We start from the raw sequence: 18,337 nt of genomic DNA, 5'->3' as shown, positions 1-18,337 counted from the left end.
AATAGCTGCTCGCCAGATTTTATTGCATTATAAAGAAAAGTTATTGAAACTAAATACAACTAAATAAACAACAACAACTAAAACAAATAACAACAACTACTAATAACAATAACTAAATAAACAACAACTAAATTCCATTCGTTTAGCATTGCGTCATATGTTGTTCCTACTAAATCGAAGTAGTTGTGTTTTTTTCATATTATACCCAATTGGATATTTGCAATTCGAGAAGAAGTGAAGTGATTATGCTTAACTATGTGAGTTAAATTAGATTTAATTGAATATTGTGTTGAACCTTGGCTTTTGAATCGGCGAATGACACGATTTACCAACGATGATTTCACTTGCATTTTAATACTTCGTCTGGAAACATCGATATTTCTCTATATTTTTCCATTTTAAAAAATTTAAATTGATCGATAATTTTGTTACTAAATAAAATGAATTATCCATGGTAACATGGTTTTCAATAATTATCATTATCGATCACACACGATATTCGATCGTACACGATATATCAATAAAAATATGATAAAATCATATTTACGATCGTTTTCGGTATTTTCCATGATGTATGTTCCATGGTATTTGATCATTGTTATTATCAGCAAATACTTGTAACATACTTGATTTTGATATTTAGCTTTATTTGTCGACTCACTTGGTATAGAATCTTATTTTTAATTCACCTATATCGTTCTCTGAAATTACTGTACATTCGATATTTATACTAGAAAATTCCATCACTATAAAAAATGAGATTTGCGATTTTAAAAAAATATAGATTTTTATGATACATCGGCCCAACTATTGTGGTAACCGAAAAAATAACTTTTTTTTTTCTTCTTCCAAAAATCGAACTAATCAATTACATATTACTATAGTGACGTGCAATTCAAAAAACAACAGTGCAAATCCTTCGTGAAGCACTTGTATTGCTTTTTCAGTTACACAGCAATATACACCTTTCTAGTTTCTAAGTGCAAGAGTAAAGAGTGCATTTTGTTCTCCAGACATCACATCTGCAGAACAAAATGCTTAACACAAAAATAAGAAGAAAAAATGGCTATTAAATAAAAAGGTATTCTATTATATTTTCATATATTAAATTTATAAGAGACAACTTCAGTTTTTCTGACTCTTTAGAAAACAATACTACTGCAATGTGTAATTAAAACGGATAATAGATGACCTTTATATGGTGAGTATGGATGAAATTTTTGCTATTGTTCGATGATTTCTGTCTGCAGATAGTCTGAATTACAAAATTTCTTTTTCAGACGAAGACAATGAAAAAGTCAAGTTGCTTTTTCCTCTATTTGTAATATTAACGCCAAGAATGTTCGTTTTTAATATATTTGTTTTGAAGCAACATAATGGTGCCTTTAGCAGTTTCGAATTTTTTTTAATACTTATTAGTTATCCTTTATCCTTTTTTATGAAAATTCTATGCTTCCGTAATACTGTCTTAGGCATTGCAGTTATTTTCCTTTTTTTTTCTCAGTTTCTTAAAACCGTAAATTATTTATTCAAAGAACAAAATAAAAGTAGCTTCACAAGCATCTGAGAAATATAGAGAACTAGTCATCCTGTAACACCATGAAGTTAACTGGTAGTCGAGCTTATAATAAATATTTGCCGCAACTTTGTTCCAAATTCAAACAAATACGGGTTTTAAAGTGTGTTTCTCCTTCTCACACGAAGATACCAGCGGGCTCTTTGGATAACATAACCGGTTGAATCCCTTTCCTGGCTTCGATTATAAACAAAAGTTAGCAAATATTTACAACGAAAACGAAACAGTTAAGAGGTTCCTCTCATCACCCGTTGCATTGGACCGTAGCCGGTTGAATCCTTTTCCTGGCTTCGATTATAAACAAAAGTTAGAAAATATTTACATAGAAGACGAAACAGTTAAGCTCATCACGCTTTGCATTGGACCGTAGACGGTTGAATCCCTTTCCTGTCTTCGATTATAAACAAAAGTTAGCAAATATTTACAACGAAAACGAAACAGTTAAGAGGTTCCGCTCATCACGCGTTGCATTGGACCGTAGCCGGTTGAATCCTTTTCCTGGCTTCGATTATAAACAAAAGTTAGCAAATATTTACATAGAAGACGAAACAGTTAAGCTCATCACGCTTTGCATTGGACCGTAGACGGTTGAATCCCTTTCCTGTCTTCGATTATAAACAAAAGTTAGCAAATATTTACAACGAAAACGAAACAGTTAAGAGGTTCCGCTCATCACGCGTTGCATTGGACCGTAGCCGGTTGAATCCTTTTCCTGGCTTCGATTATAAACAAAAGTTAGCAAATATTTACATAGAAGACGAAACAGTTAAGCTCATCACGCTTTGCATTGGACCGTAGACGGTTGAATCCCTTTCCTGTCTTCGATTATAAACAAAAGTTAGCAAATATTTACAACGAAAACGAAACAGTTAAGAGGTTCCGCTCATCACGCGTTGCATTGGACCGTAGCCGGTTGAATCCTTTTCCTGGCTTCGATTATAAACAAAAGTTAGCAAATATTTACATAGAAGACGAAACAGTTAAGCTCATCACGCTTTGCATTGGACCGTAGACGGTTGAATCCCTTTCCTGTCTTCGATTATAAACAAAAGTTAGCAAATATTTACAACGAAAACGAAACAGTTAAGAGGTTCCGCTCATCACGCGTTGCATTGGACCGTAGCCGGTTGAATCCTTTTCCTGGCTTCGATTATAAACAAAAGTTAGCAAATATTTACATAGAAGACGAAACAGTTAAGCTCATCACGCTTTGCATTGGACAGTAGTCGGTTGAATCCCTTTCCTGCCTTCGATTATAAACAAAAGTTAGCAAATATTTACAACGAAAACGAAACAGTTAAGAGGTTCCTCTCATCACCCGTTGCATTAGACCGTAGCCGGTTGAATCCCTTTCCTGGCTTCGATTATAAACAAAAGTTAGCAAATATTTACAAAGAAAACGAAACAGTTAAGAGGTTCCGCTCATCACGCGTTGCATTGGACCATAGTAACGTTACATTAAATATTAACGCGTGGAAAAATTGCTTCAACCTTATTAAACTGAAAATTTTTTTTTTTATTAATATTCAAAAATTTATCAATAATTGATTTTATAAATTAAAGAAATTTCAATAATGAATAACTGTTTCTCTTTGTCTAACTAAGTTCAAATTTGAGAAATTTATTTTTGGAAGTGAGCTGTGTTTGGAAGATTTTACCTTTAACGTAGAAACAGACACCGGTGTATTATAACTACAAATCATTAAAAAGCTAAATATAATATTTTTCAATTATTTTGACATGATTTAATACAAAATATCGAAATAAATATGTTTAATAAAAATGCTGTGTCAAAGGGTTAACTAATCTGAAAGTGCTCGAAATCTTAATTGCGAGAATCTTTTCTTACAGACACGAAATCAAATTTATAAAAACGTAATGAATGATTAAAGAAATATTAAAAATTCCTTTTCGTAAATTTAAAACGAATTTTCGTAAATTAATAATTTTTTAAAAATATATATATATGTATGATTAGATATTCGAAAAAGTATTTAATTATATAAAAAAATTTATAATTTCATGAATTTAAGTTGAATAGCCCGAATCGAATCGATTGCTAAATTATATCACCGCTTTGTGCATCAGTTTCGCAATTGGCTATAAAAGGTGGCTTTAATTTAAAACTTTTGTACCTAATTGGACGTATCAACGTATCAGATTAATTTATAACACTTACTTTAAAGAATAAATTCAAAGTTTCATGCAAAATTCTGCATTTTACAAGTGCTTTTTAAAAACAACAAACTGGTAGTAAAATTTGTAAACGAATATAACAAAAAATATCTGCTTTATCTGGCAGGGATAGCCTGGCTGGCAGGGCCCTGGACTCATGTTCATGAAAACAGGAGTTTGAATCCAGCCATCGGAAGACTGGCGCAAGTTAAATCTGTCGAGTCGCAAAGTCCTCCATGTTCCCACAACAAATTATACCCCTGGGTGGTACTGAATTGGTGATTAAGCTTTCTCTGGTTCAGGTCAAAATTACGATATGTGGATGAAGGAATGGATGCATGAATGGGTCCGCTCTATAAACGGAAGCCCTATAACAGAAGTCGAATTATATTATGGCCATAGATGGCGCCACTGGAAAACAAGAACTATCGCCTACGACAACCACAACTGCTTTTTCTTTCCATATTCTTAATTTAAAAATTATTATGTTAGTGCAGAGATCCCTCGCACATTCTAGAGAATTTTTTTTTTTTTTTTTTTTTTTTTTTTTTTTTTTTTTTTTTTTTTTTTTTTTTTTTTTTGTGAGTTGATAAATAGGAGAGTTTTCGAATGTTTGTTAGTTTGAAAGAAAGTTTGTTAGCAGTTTTTTAGATTTTGAAGACACTGGTCACCTTAATTTGTTCAATTAGAAATGATTTTTTTTATAAGTAACTTAAGATTTTTCCAACTGCAATGTTTACCACACGAAATTGTTTACAAATTGTTTTACCTTAACTAACATTTTCAGTAATTCATTCCTCTGCATCAATATGAAATACGAAACGGACAAAATGTTTAACACACCACACAGCACACACACACATATAGATATCAAATCATCACCAAAAATATTAACTGCGTATTAAAAAAAGTATTAAAAAATTGAGCTTGATTTGTGAGTGATATTTTGGTTATAAACCTTCCTTGTACTTAATCTAATTAAATTTGACACAATTTAAATTTAATTTGCAAGCAGTATTTAAAAAATCATCAATTACTCTGTTAAAGAGAGAGTTACTTAGTTAAAAGAGATTACTTTGTTCAAAAAAGAGAGAGAGAAAAAAAATTATAATTGCATATCAAGTTGCAGTTAATTAATCGTATCGAGTGAAATTACAATTTGGACGTTTCACAATAGGTAAGATATTGGAATAACTCCAAAATTCAATTGCCGTCGAGATAGTAACGTCTTTCAACTTAGCTGACAGCTTCCATTCCTGGAACCATAACGGTGTGTCTGTGTTTTTCGAACTCAATATGAATACGATTCCTTCATGCATCTGACAACTACAGGAAGGCCAGCTGTTCAGTATCAACATTGCAGAGGCTTGCGTTATGCCTTTTTTTAAATGGATATTTTTTTTGTTTCGTTCCGGGAAAATCAAAAATTGCCCGATTAGATATATTTACGCATCATGCACGTGTTGAAAAATGTTGGGAGCCCATATTAGATTGTGACGTAAGGTGGAGGGTGATTGCTTCAGTTTGGAACTTTATTTTTTTTTTTTTAGTGGAAATTTTTCTTTTTATTAGATGCATTAAAAAGCATCTCTCTAGAAGAATTTAAGATTTGCGTTATAAATACAAGCACATTCATTTTTAAATTATTTTAATAAAAGTGTTGAACTAAAATTATGTTATTTAATACAAAAAAAATAATGTGAAACAAACCTGCCTCTGTATGTCCAAAAGGTCCCGCAGTGGACTGATCGTTAAGACACGATTTCAAGCAGATCACTGGCTGCAGTCAGTGTGCGGGTGGGTGACCACTTGGATCAGTCTGCGTAGAGACCGAGGGTGTGCGGTATTGGTTCTCGTCAAACTGTTCTACCGTAAAGGTCGTTGGGCTACCGAAGTGGAGGTGCCATTCCCTCTGCAGAGGATCAAAATTGTGATGGCATGTCTTCGGATCATCCTGAGGGATGTTTCCCAGACCGTCGCTAATAGCCCATTGTGCAGCTACAGTAAATGAACTACAACAACAACAAGCATGTCCAAAAGTGTAAGAAATACTTTTTGAGATACTCAGTAAAAGAAGCAAACGGGATAACTTACTAATCAATTTTTATCCGATTTGCGTCAAAATTTAAAAGCTGAAATGACGTTGATTTTTTCCCATTGAAGGTAGAACTTTTTCTTTAAATGTAAGAAAATTGCGACCTATGGCGTAAATAAAATAAAAAACTGCTCTTAGAAGTTTAGTTTTGATTTAAACAAAAGCTATAAATACGACCAAAAAATATCCCACGTGCTTATGGTTACATACATACCGTAAAATCTTTTAAAAAAATTTTCATATTTAGATGAAAATTGTCAGAGTTATCAATTATTTAGTACCTAAATGTCCCTATAAGATGAAATATTCACGTGTTTAACTCTTTTTCAATTCTAGGAATCCTTTTAGAAATTTATCATTGACGTTTGTCCGAATTTTATCAACTAGCATTAAACTTTATGTAAACCGCACGTGTTTTTGACTTGGAACTTACGGCCAACGTATATATTGATGGCGACGGTGTATTAAAAAACATTCGGAAAATGATGATCTATCAATAAAACTCGAATATGCTGCAAACAAAATGTACCTTAAAGTTCTAACCTGGACTTAACTAGATTCTGGAACTTAGAAATTGTCTCAGAGAAATCTCCAGAACTTACTAAGAAAGTAAGGTAAGTGCTCTTTGCCAGGCCTTTTTCAGTCGACTGAAAAAGCGAAGTTAGAAATGCTATGTTAAGCTTCTGGACTAACTACGCATCAATAAACTTTAATCGCTGTGATATTAATCTAAGTTAAATTCTGAACTGTAATAATTGAAATATTGTATTTTTTGAAACAGGTAACAAAATAAAAAGTGCATTTTTTTAAGCAAATTTTTTTTCTTCTTCCTGTTTTAGTTATTTCCTAGGTCATCCACAACGTAGCCGCTTAGTTTTAAAATAATTTCTAAATCCTTGTCGCATTATTTTAAAAATACTTCTCTAACATTTATAGGGTCTTAAGAATAAGTAATTATTTATTTATTCTCTTATAGAATATACTAAACAAATTTCAAACTGAATGTCAGATACTCATTAAAACGTGTTCTATGTGAACGAAACATATGCCTGCATAATGTATCTAGTTTCATTCGTTAATTCAACGAGAGGTCTGCACATTTAATGACTAGGTACAAGAAAAACTGTCACCAAAGAAAAAATTGTTCTTTTTTTAAATGATCGAACTTCTAAAGTGAAGAAAACTATTTTCATTCATTACTTAACTTTTTTACCGCTTGTAAATATTGCTAATATTTATGCATTTATTTTAAAATTATCACTCTACATACTCAAATTAATTTTTAAAATTTGCGACATTCATTAAATAAATTCTAAAAAAAACAAAAAAAACTGAATTGCATTTAACAAAGAGGAAAAGAAGTAAAAAAATAAAAATTACTGTTGAAATTATTAAAGAAAAAAAAGTCTATTTCTATTAGTGAACTATAATATTAATTTAATTACATTCAAAATCTCAATAATAAATGTTATCTAATAATAACTTCAAAAAAAAATAAAATGTATAAAAAATTTCACATAAGTAGTAACAGAAAAATATACACTTAAAATGCGATTTTTTTTTTAAAAAAATGTACAACAAATATAAGTTGGAAAAAATTTACAATGGAAAAAAAAATTATAATAACAAATGTTTATACTCTAAAGTATGTTGCATTCGATATTTATAAATTTGACAGAAGATGTGAATAGTTTGAACCATTGAAATTAATTTTTTTACTATTATTTGCTTAGTTAACTGATAAATTATTAGTTTTCATTTTCCCTACTTTTTTGGAAATAGCTAAGATTGTTGCATGCAATTATGAAATTGATTTTTTAAACAGTGCTGAATTATGTAATTTTGCATGACAGAATCGATAAGTTAGAAAGGAAACGACTGAATAGTGACTGAGAATTTAAATTTTAGCGTAATAAATAACCAATTAAGCAAAATCGTACTTAAAAACTTTCATTTCTGCGATGTAGTTTAAATTCTTGATTTCTTTCAGCTATTCCTTTCTCATTTTGAGGATCTAAAATCTAAACTCATTCAAAAAAAAGAAAGAAAAAAAATAAAAATAAATAAAAATAGGTATGGTTATTCAGAAAATACATTCAGTTGCTATATCTGATTCTGTAAAACTCATAATTTCGTGCACTTGTTAGTTTATCTTAGTTGGAGCTTTTAAACCATGCAGTTTAATTATTAAGATCAAAAATTGATCTTTAGATCAAAAGCTGCTAATTCTTTTCTTCTTTAGTACAGTGGCATGCTGAGGTGAGTAGATGCTCGTGGTTTAAATCCTCAATTAGATGAACCTGAAATAAGGAGGCTAATTACTGGAGGGGGAAAGTCGTCAATTTAATAAAAAATATGGGTTCAGAGTCCATTTGCTGTAGAGCTAATAGTTGGAGTTTTTCGTGGTTTTCATCTCTATGTAATGCAAATGTGGGTTTGTCCCCCTCCACGAAAGCTAGTATCTCCCAATGCTTGATCCAGGAGTTCCCTTGTCTTCTGGGTTAGGTTCAAAATGACAAGATTATAGAGTTGAATATTATACTTGTAAACTCAGAATTGGGTTGGCTGCTAACAAAATGAAATAAAAAATTCAAAAAAAAAAAAAAANAAAAAAAAAAAAAAAAATCGAAAATGATTTGTTAAAAAAAAAATCTGGATCCATATTTAAAATCAATTTTAATTTAAATGTAAGCAGAAATTATTCTAGGTAAAAAAAGAAAAAAATATATTCATTCTAAAAAATATTGAATTTTTTTTTTATATATATAAAATTTCATTACTAATTTTTTTTTTTTTTTTNATAAAATTTCATTACTAATTTTTTTTGAAAATAATGTTTTTATCTTTTAAAAATATTTTGTTTGATTCAAATATTCATCTATAATTTTTTTTTTATATTTCATTAGAAAAATTAAATGCATAAATTTAAAGTTTCATTGTCCCCTTCACCCTCAACCTCTTCACGCCACTGTTCATACAGTTAATTAAGTCTAAAGAAAAAAGATTGACACGAAAAAAAAAAAAAAAAAGAATTAACTTAGTCTTCGTTTTACAGATGAGCACTGTCAGAAACGAATCGAAAAACTATTATATCCAATTCTTATTTTAATAATAAAATTGCGTTTGTTTCTGATTGGAAAATACATTTGCATATTCATTGCGCATTATTATGCATAGATTGCCTTGCAGCAGGCTTACGCTGGTAGATTTTCTAAAATCTCAAAATAATAAAATTTACGGCCTGAAATATTTTGCATGCGGCATTTTTGCGAGCACCTAAGTATAAAAATAAGTCAGCAGCATTTCTGACTGGGTTTATTTTGGAAAGCGATTCGCCCTTTACACAGCCTAGAATAGGATTGGAGATTGCCCAGTTTCCTTTCGAAAAAAGAAGTGTTGCAGATGCTAACTTACCAACTGATATGTGTGTCTGTTGACATTTCATGGGATCTGTTTTAAGATTGGTTTCGAAATAGAAAGGGTTGAATATCTGAAGACGTATTCTAAGATGTTTTTGCCAAAGCATTAAACTGACACCAATATGGCAGATCTTAGTTTTCTTTTTTCGGATTATGAATTACAATGTATTTTAATGTAGATTAGTAAAGATCTTTAAACAGGAGTAACACATTTTCCTTCTTCTTTAAAATTTATTTTACCTTCCCCATTATAATTTCGTATAAAATTTATTATCATAATGCATTTTTAGTTATTTTTTGTAACTCTATTATAATTAAAGATGCCGACTGACCTTGCATCAGAAAGGTTCTAGGTTCGAATCCCGGACAAGGCATAGACGATCTTTCAATAACTGTCCTTACTGTGGGACACCGTTGGCGCACCTAATATGGTGCCCCTGAAAGAGTGGTCAACAAATCTGCCCTGTAAATGCCTGAACAGACGAAATGTTAACACAGGTAGGCATTCTGGGAAATATGGTTCCCATTGTTTGATCAGGGGAGCAGTTCAAGGTTTAGACCCCTTAATATCAATTTTACTTTTTGAGTATTTCGCCATATCTCGATAATTTTTTAAGCGAACACAAATATTTTTGCACACAATTAAAAAATTCGTTTTTCCAAAGATAATTCCATGCAAAAAAATAATAAATCTTAGTAAATATTTTTTATTTTTAATACTTTACTAAATAACGGTCGAAAAATTTTGGAAATATAAGGAATACAATTTTTTGCACCATTTTAAAGTATGCAAGTTTATATACCAGGGGTGGCTAAGCTCCTTGATAGTCGAGCCATTTTTCAAAATTTGAAATTTGTCGCGAGCCGCAATTAAATGCGTATTTAAATACGTATTTAAAAGGTATGCAAAAAGGTATTAAATTTTTTTCTTCACAGAAATCATATTTATTGAAAACATATAAGTAAAAGTACAAAATATGTGTATTGAATTTAAGTATTAAAAATTAAACACTTTTATTTCACTTCTCTTGATAATTCTTTAAAGTTTGGTGAATAATTGGGGACAACGCTTCTCAGTAATTCTTTAAGATGCTAGTTAGTTAATACTGATCGGTGTTTGGATTTCACGAATTTTAAAGTGGAATAAAATTATTCACTTAAGTACGTTGTTCCGAATCTTGAAATAATTCGACATGCAGCCTCTTTTATTTCAGGATACAGCTATTCTGGTACACATTTCCAAAATTCAGTAATCGACGTCGACTTATATTTTAATTGTAGAGCTTGATCTTCCTGCATCTCTATTAATTCTAATTCTCCAGATGCTTTTTGGGTCATAATTATATTGGAAATGAAAAACACTCACCTTGAAATATGTTCATTTCAAATGGATTCCGAAAAAAATCAAGAGACGATTTAAAATATTTCAAGTCTTGAAATCTATCTTGAAATTGGAATTCCGTCAATATTCCTTCTAGCTTACTTTTTCTTAGAAAAAAAAAACTTTCTCTTAGAAAAAAAAAGGAATAAATTATTGGTCGATCGTGTTAATCGGTCTGGAGTTGGTCGATTACGGACAATTACGCCATTGTTTATGTTCGTTCACGCAGTTTTTGATGAGTCATATCATTCTTAACTTGGACGCAAATAAAATTTGTTACTCTTAGATAGAAATGTTGCTCTTAGTTTTTCATATCTGTTGCTAGTAATTTAAAAGGCAGTTTGAAACACATACGGAACGATAATAATTTTTTAAAATATAATAGCAAAAAAATGAAAAGGGAACTCGGCAACATTTATCGAGAGCCATAAATAATCCTTTAAAGAGCCGCATGCGGCTCGCGAGCTTCAAAGTGCCTTTTAAATTACTCACAACAGATATGAAAGACTAAGAGCAACATTGTAACAAATTTTATTTCCGTCCAAGTTAAAAATGATATGACTCATCGAAAACTGCGTGAACGAACATAAACAATGGCGTAATTGTCCGTAATCGACCGACTCCAGACCGATTAACACGATCTACCAATAATTTATTCCTTTTTTTTTTTCTAAGAAAAGTAAGCTAGAAGGAATGTTGACATTTGAATGAAGTTTGGCCACCCCTGTTATATACTATAATACAAAATTTGGGCGAAAACGGTTGAATAGTTCCTGAAAGTCTAGACATTTTTAAAAAGTCGAACATTTGAAATTCGATATCTCTGGAACTATTTAGCCGGGTTTGAACACATTTTGTATATTGCCATGTAACATAACATACTTTAAAATAACGTATATCATACAAATCAAAAGTTTTCGGACTATTATTAAAGAAAGTTACTTAAGTTATTTTATAATTGTGAGTAAAAAATTTTCAATTCGCTTAGGTTTTTGAGAAATGGCAAAATACGGAAAAAGAAACATTAACGGGTCCAAACTTCGACTACGCCCTATATTTTGGGGGTCAGAAATCCGAATCAGTTGAAAAAAAAGGTACGTTAATTCAGAGAAAGTACGTGTCTGATTTCGTAACTTAAAATATCGTCTGCACAATTACTTAGCATATTTGAGGTCATTCCTTGAGCCATTAAGATTGAGTCCTAGAACCTGAAGATCCGATCATCAAATCAAAAGTTATTCAGGATGATCCATTATTATTCTTTTGTGCACTGTACAAAAATATGCGTCGAGTGAATCTGTCCATAAAATCACTTCCTCAATCGCAATGACCGATTCGTTTAGACAGTAATAGGCAATCGCGCAATACTCATCTGGGCATAATAAGAAATTTTATCAGTGCTACGCGAGGTATGCTGTAAAGATGTTTCGGAGGAGAATAAGATCGGATAATGGTTGAACATCAAGCCAATCAAGAAGCTACAACAAAGTCATGTAACTATATTGTGATTTTCTGTAAAGATATATGTAGAAATATCAGTCTTTTAAAATTCTGAATGGTTGGTTGCACGACTATCTCACTCTCTTGGCAGTTCTTCTGGAACCAATTAATTTTGGAAGGCCGCATTTTTAGTTCTTGCGACAATTTGACCCATCAAATCAAGACAATCGAATATCTCCGATATGTGAGACAGAACATCTCGCTTATGGCAAGAGTATTTTTTTGAAACAGTCACAGTATACGAAAAACAATCCGTCTTGGGATTCTGAAGAACATCTAAAAGCCATCACTAAGTGTGATTCTAGTCGATGATGAAAATTTATCATCTGTACCTTCACGAGTTCAACGTGTAAGCAAATTTAAACGGTTGAAATGTTATTTTATGAAATTTTATACCACTGCTTTCAAACAGTATTATTGTTTGTGACTGAAGTATATTTGCCCTTTCTAAATTTGAATCTTTTGATAAAATATCGTCGATATAAAAGTCAGTAAGTGTAACAGGTGAATACAAAAACCGATTGTCATATTCATCAAAGGCTAGTTGTCGAAGCGTACATATATGTAGCTAAATATGGAACATTGGAAGTTCTGTTACGTCACAGTTTCGATTCTGTATTTGTAAACGTTCATTTAGTCCTTCCACAAGATTCTAAGAATGTCTCCTTGTTCTTGGTTTTCCAGAAGCGATTTCAAAACAACACATTGCACAATCAAATGTATGTTGCAGCTCCATTCACTCCTCCAATTGACGTGTAAGCTGTATTGCAGCTGGTTGTCGCCCATTATTGCATTTGCTGTAAACTTTTCAATTATAAAGATTCTTTATCCTTTGTTTTCTTCATTTTCACCAAGTAGATGCCCTCATATCGGCCCCTAAAGTTGTGACCATTTGTTTTGTAAAACACTCTGTATGAATAATCATATAGTTCTTTTTTTCTCCCTAATTGTAAAAATCTTTTTATAGAATATGCCATTTATTTGTTATTAAAATACATTATTTGTATAGTTAATATTATCAATACACCATGTACTTATCTACTTATTTCTGCTGATGGGCTAATTGGCGAAGGGTTATTTCTGTTCTCTTTATATCCTATTCAAATAAGAGATTTAAGGTAATAAACTATCGTTTCTGCGTTCTTTTGATTTTAACATAGAAGACAAGGATCCTGTTAGCAAGTTTTATTAGCAAAAAGTTTTTCGTCGTTTATAATGAAGGTATTCAAAATGTAAACAGCAACAATTCAATAGAACTCTACCTACACAATAATGATGGAACTCTATCATAATTAATTTGGAACTCANCCCATGGCTCTCGCCATACCTGCCATACCCTAGATACGCCACTGTGGAACTCTATCATAATTAATTTGGAACTCAAACTATATACATTAAATTCAAACCAAATTTTTAAAATAGACATGTAACCGATATTATTTTGAGAATCTGTTTTAGTTATGGAACTCTAACCCATGATTTAAAATTTCAACCAATGTAAATTAAGAACATTAACTTTATAAATAATAGAGTTCTGTCATAATTAATTTCGAGTTTTTCTATATTAAAATTGATTATAAACTTGTAACCCATATCAATTTGAAATTCTAACCCATATTAATTTAGAATTCTAACCGATGTTAATTTAGAAACGATGTAAAATCTAACTATATAAGAAATGAAACTCTTTTAACTATATAAATGATTGAATTCTAGTCCATATTAATAAGAAATCTAAATCTTATTATATTAATGATTGAACTTAAACCCATATTAATAAGAATTTTTTTTAACAATACAACTATTCAAATTTTATACAAATAACCTTACAGTTTTAAATTCCATTAAAATTATAATGGAATTTAAAACTGTAACTATAATGGTAAGAGAACCCTAGCCCATATTAATTTATAATAGCTTTCTTCGTTAAAAAATTTTTTTTCTTAGACTGACTAATCCAAGTAACAGATGCAAGTCTTGAAAAAAAAAATTTAAATTAAAATAAAAATAATTTGGAACATCTTAGTTTTAAGTTCAAAATTTATAAAGAAATATGACAAAAAATTTTAAAAATAAAAACACATTAACGGACATAAAAAAAGACAGAAAAAATTAATTTTATAGTTTTAGATCTTATTTAAAAATTATTAAAACATTCTATTAATGAGAAATTGAGACACAGACCAATTCACTTCACAAACGCAGTGGCGTGAGGTAGGTTAGGAAAGTAATGTACAGGTTTCTGGGCACTGTGCCAGAAGGTCGTCACGTGCCACCATTCCTTTCCTCAGTACAAAGCCCTGTCCCTCATCCCAGCCCCTCTCCTCCACGACTAGATCTTTTTTTGAAAATATTGATCTCATGATTAAACTTAGGGTATGACGTCATAAACGTGAAAAATTCCCCCTGAAAAATCGTTCGCTTTTGAGGAAACTATTTATACTAACACATTGTATTTGTTCTTGTTCTCTTGAAGCTAATGTAAATAAATAAAAATGTAATTAAATAAAATCGCACCTACTATTAAAATAAGTCTAATGGTATTAATATTGCAAGACGATATTTGATAAGAAAGAAAAAAAATTTTTTTTTTAATCATGAAAAATTCAGAATTTGTGTGATTGACTTACAAAATTTAAATAAAATCGAACGTTTCATCTTACTTGTAAAATAGTAACAGTTTTAAAAAGCGTCGAACTCTATGAAGAAAAAAAAAAATTTCTATTTTTTTACCATGAAACATTTCTGTGTATAACTTATTAACTCAGTGTCTAGCTTAGTGTTGGTGCAACAGTAAATAACTAGAAAAAATTAATAAATTATTAATGAATTAAATCGAATATTTCCATCTTAACTGTAAAATTATAAAATAGTTTCGAGAAACGTTGTTAATTTAAAGGGAGAAAAAAATTTCTACAACTCTTGTAGAAAAAGTAAGAAATTTCTGTTTTCTTATAAGGAAAGGCTTGTTGTTCTGTTTGTTGGAAGGGATTCCTTTACATACTTTCTATATAATGATCCGTCAGAGTTTTATGGTTTTTTGTCTCTCCTAAAGATTTATTTGCAGCTCAAACATGCACTTTCGCATTTTTTATGTAGATTGCAGAAGAAAAAAAAAAAGATTGAGCATTGCTAACACCCTGTATAAACATTTATAACTTTCGTACAATAAATGAACATAAATTATTATAACAATTTTTATTAAAATTAAAATTTTACATTGTTGAACCAGTTCATAATAAACGAAAAAAAAAGAAGAAAAAAACAGAAATTTCATATTATAAAACTATTTAGTAAAAACTTCTGCATTTAAAAATTGTTACTTTTTTAAAATTAATATTTCATGGTGATTTAACTTATTACTAATTGAGGCTCTCATCACAATTTTCAGACCAAGGGTCATGGCAACTTGTCAAATGCTGCACTTTAGTGCTTGCCAGCTCAGTAATAACTTTCATTCTCTCGTTAATCAAAAGTTCAACGATTACATTTTCGCAGGTAACGATGCTATTTAGAGGCAACTTCCGCAGCTGATTGGTAACAAAGTTACCAAAGCGATCCAATTCATCTTCATCTAAGTGAGGCTGCGATTTTGAAACGTACTGTTGATCCCCTTCTCCCATTCCGTTTAATCTTGAAATCCAACTAGATTTTGAAACAGTACTTTTAAAGCTGACCGTGCTTTTTTTAGTATTTTCCCCTTTGATTTCATTTGAGTTGTCTTTGTTTTTGGTTCGTAAAGCAAGATTGGGGAGGCCTGATGGCTCAGTGTTACTCGGCATTGACATTCTGTCTAAAGGTCTCGGCTTTTCCAGAGATGGTGTGCCTCTACCTTTTAAAAAAAGAAATCGATTATCCTGAAAAGAAATCTGTTCTGTAGTTTTCAAAGCATGGTTGAAGTGACTTGTTGGTTTAATTTCATTTTGGAATACTTTTTTAGATTTCGTATCTTCCGGTGAAGTTGCATATGCATCGTTTGAGAAAAGATCATTACTCTGCGACAAAAATGATTTCGTGTTTTGAAAAGTGTTACTTAACAGATCTTGTGAATTCGTTGCATTCGAGATTGTTTTTAAAGATCTTAATTTCCCCCGAAAAACTGCGTTTTCTTCTTCTGAAAAATGACTAATATTCGGCAAAGAACGTGGTACATTGATGTTTTTGAATTTATGCGAATTGGGTTGATTTTTGTTCTGAGAATCGTATTCCGTTTTCGAAAATTTTTCAATGCCATCGTCATAGGATATCGACGATATGGTTTTATTCATAGCATCAGATTCTAACTTTGTATCAAAAATATACTTTTCTCGGGGATTGCTATTATAACTAGGGAGGCTTAAAGTAAACAATATTTCAGGGGTATTTTCATGCGTATTCTGGTACGAAAATGCAACTTGGTGGGGTGAAATTCCCTCTTGATTGAATTCATAAGAAATTTTATTGTTAGCTGGGAAAATTAATTTTCGAACCGACATATTGCTTGATAAACATTTGCGAGAAGAAGCTGCAGTATTATTTGTTACCAGAGATTTAGATGGCTGGCAACCATTTGCAAGACTTCTGAAACTTTCAACCGAAGCAAAATCCGAGTTAATTGTATCGGTATCCCATTTGCGGTCCTCATTTGCAGAGAAAGCATCTTTAGAATCTATCTGATCTTCACTGATTAATGGAAAAAGTCCTTGATTATTATCCTCATAAAAAGTTTTATTGCTTATAGTTGTAATTCGTAGATCAGAAGTTTTATAGCTTGAGGGTAATATTTGATCCGATACACTGCACAACAAAGTTTCAAGGGAAGAATTTACTTTATTATTTGTTGACAGTGATTTAGATAGCGGACAACCATTTATTAGACTTCTTAAAGTTTCAACCGAAGCGAAATCTAATTCAAATATACTTCTTCTTTCATAATTTCCATGATCCTCATTAGTCGAGGAAGTATTATCAGAATCTATCGGATCTTCACTGGAAATTTGTAAAAGCCCCTTTTGATTATTGTCCTCACAAGAAGTTCTATTGCTTGCAGAAAAAAATAATGTTTCATCCGGAGCACTACTTAATAAAGATTCGCGAGATGGTGTTGCATTATAATTTGTTGACAGTGCTAGAGATAGCGGACAACCATTTTCCAAACTTCTTAAACTTTCAAGCGAAGCAAAATCTGATTCAACTGACTCTGTTCTCGTATAGATTCCATGATCCTCTTTTAACGAAAAAGAATCCTTAGAATCTGTGAGATCCTTACTGGATATTGGAAGAAGTTCTTTTTGATTATAGTCCTCATTAGAAGTTTTATTGCTTGTTGGAGAAATTAGCGTTTGATCCGAAACACTACTTAATAAAGATTCACGTGAAGGTAAAGATGTTTTGTAAATTGTTGAAAGTGCTTTAGATAGCGGGCATTCATTTATGAGACTTCTTAAACTTTCAATTGAAGATAAAACCGAACCAAATGTTGTTTTCACATGATCCCTGGTCGGTAAAACGTTATAAGAATCCATCAGATCTTCACTGGATATTGAAACTTTCTGCTGAAAAAAAATTTAAAGGATAAACATTTAAAAAAAAATATAGAATTAAATCCATACTATCTGTACAAAAAAGTTCTTTATTTGCTTAAAAGTAAGGCTCGTTTAATAGCGTACTACGGCAAAGGCTAACGAAATTGCATACTCTAACTATGTTGATCAAATGGTGGTGTAAACTAAGTCGATTATAAAAATAAAAATAAATAATAGATAGTGTCGAGGATAGTAGAAACTACTGAAGTACTTCGAAATGATTACCATCCTCAGGTGAATTGGAACTCATATTCACTGAAGACGATAAAACTTCCAGTGGCGTACGCAGAATTTTTTCAAGGGGGGTGTTCGTAATTTTCTGAAACTACTAAAAGAAATTCGAATTTGTAATAAAGCACTATTATTTCCCTAATTTAGACAGCTAGACAATTTTGACTTTTTATTTAGACAACATTGTTTAGTTAAATTTTGATTTGATTTTTTAAGTTTAAGAACATAATGTAATATCTTCTGAAAAAAGTGCAATGTCATATGGGCGGAAAGTAACACTTTGAGGGCCACTTTCACATTCATCAGATTTTGTTATGCTGGAAACGTTTTCTTCAACGGAAGTATCACATTTCTGTACAACAGAAAAACTTACATTGGTACTAGATGCTGTCACCT

At 31.0% G+C, this 18,337-nt stretch overlaps 1 protein-coding gene across 1 annotated transcript in view; it reads right to left on the bottom strand.

Moving 5' to 3' along the window:
* Positions 1-15,329: 15,329 nt before the first annotated feature.
* LOC107438201 (serine-rich adhesin for platelets-like) overlaps positions 15,330-18,337 on the bottom strand; it is a gene marked incomplete in the record, with an annotated part of 4,034 nt that continues 1,026 nt past the window's right edge. Inside the window, 1 exon segment of the mRNA XM_071178494.1 lies at positions 15,330-17,680. Coding sequence (XP_071034595.1) covers positions 15,509-17,680 — 2,172 coding nt within the window.

This window comes from Parasteatoda tepidariorum, chromosome 3 (assembly GCF_043381705.1).
Source record: "Parasteatoda tepidariorum isolate YZ-2023 chromosome 3, CAS_Ptep_4.0, whole genome shotgun sequence".
Lineage (NCBI taxonomy): Eukaryota > Metazoa > Arthropoda > Arachnida > Araneae > Theridiidae > Parasteatoda > Parasteatoda tepidariorum.
Note: the sequence above shows the minus strand (reverse complement) of the source record. Positions and strands in the feature narration are given on the sequence as shown.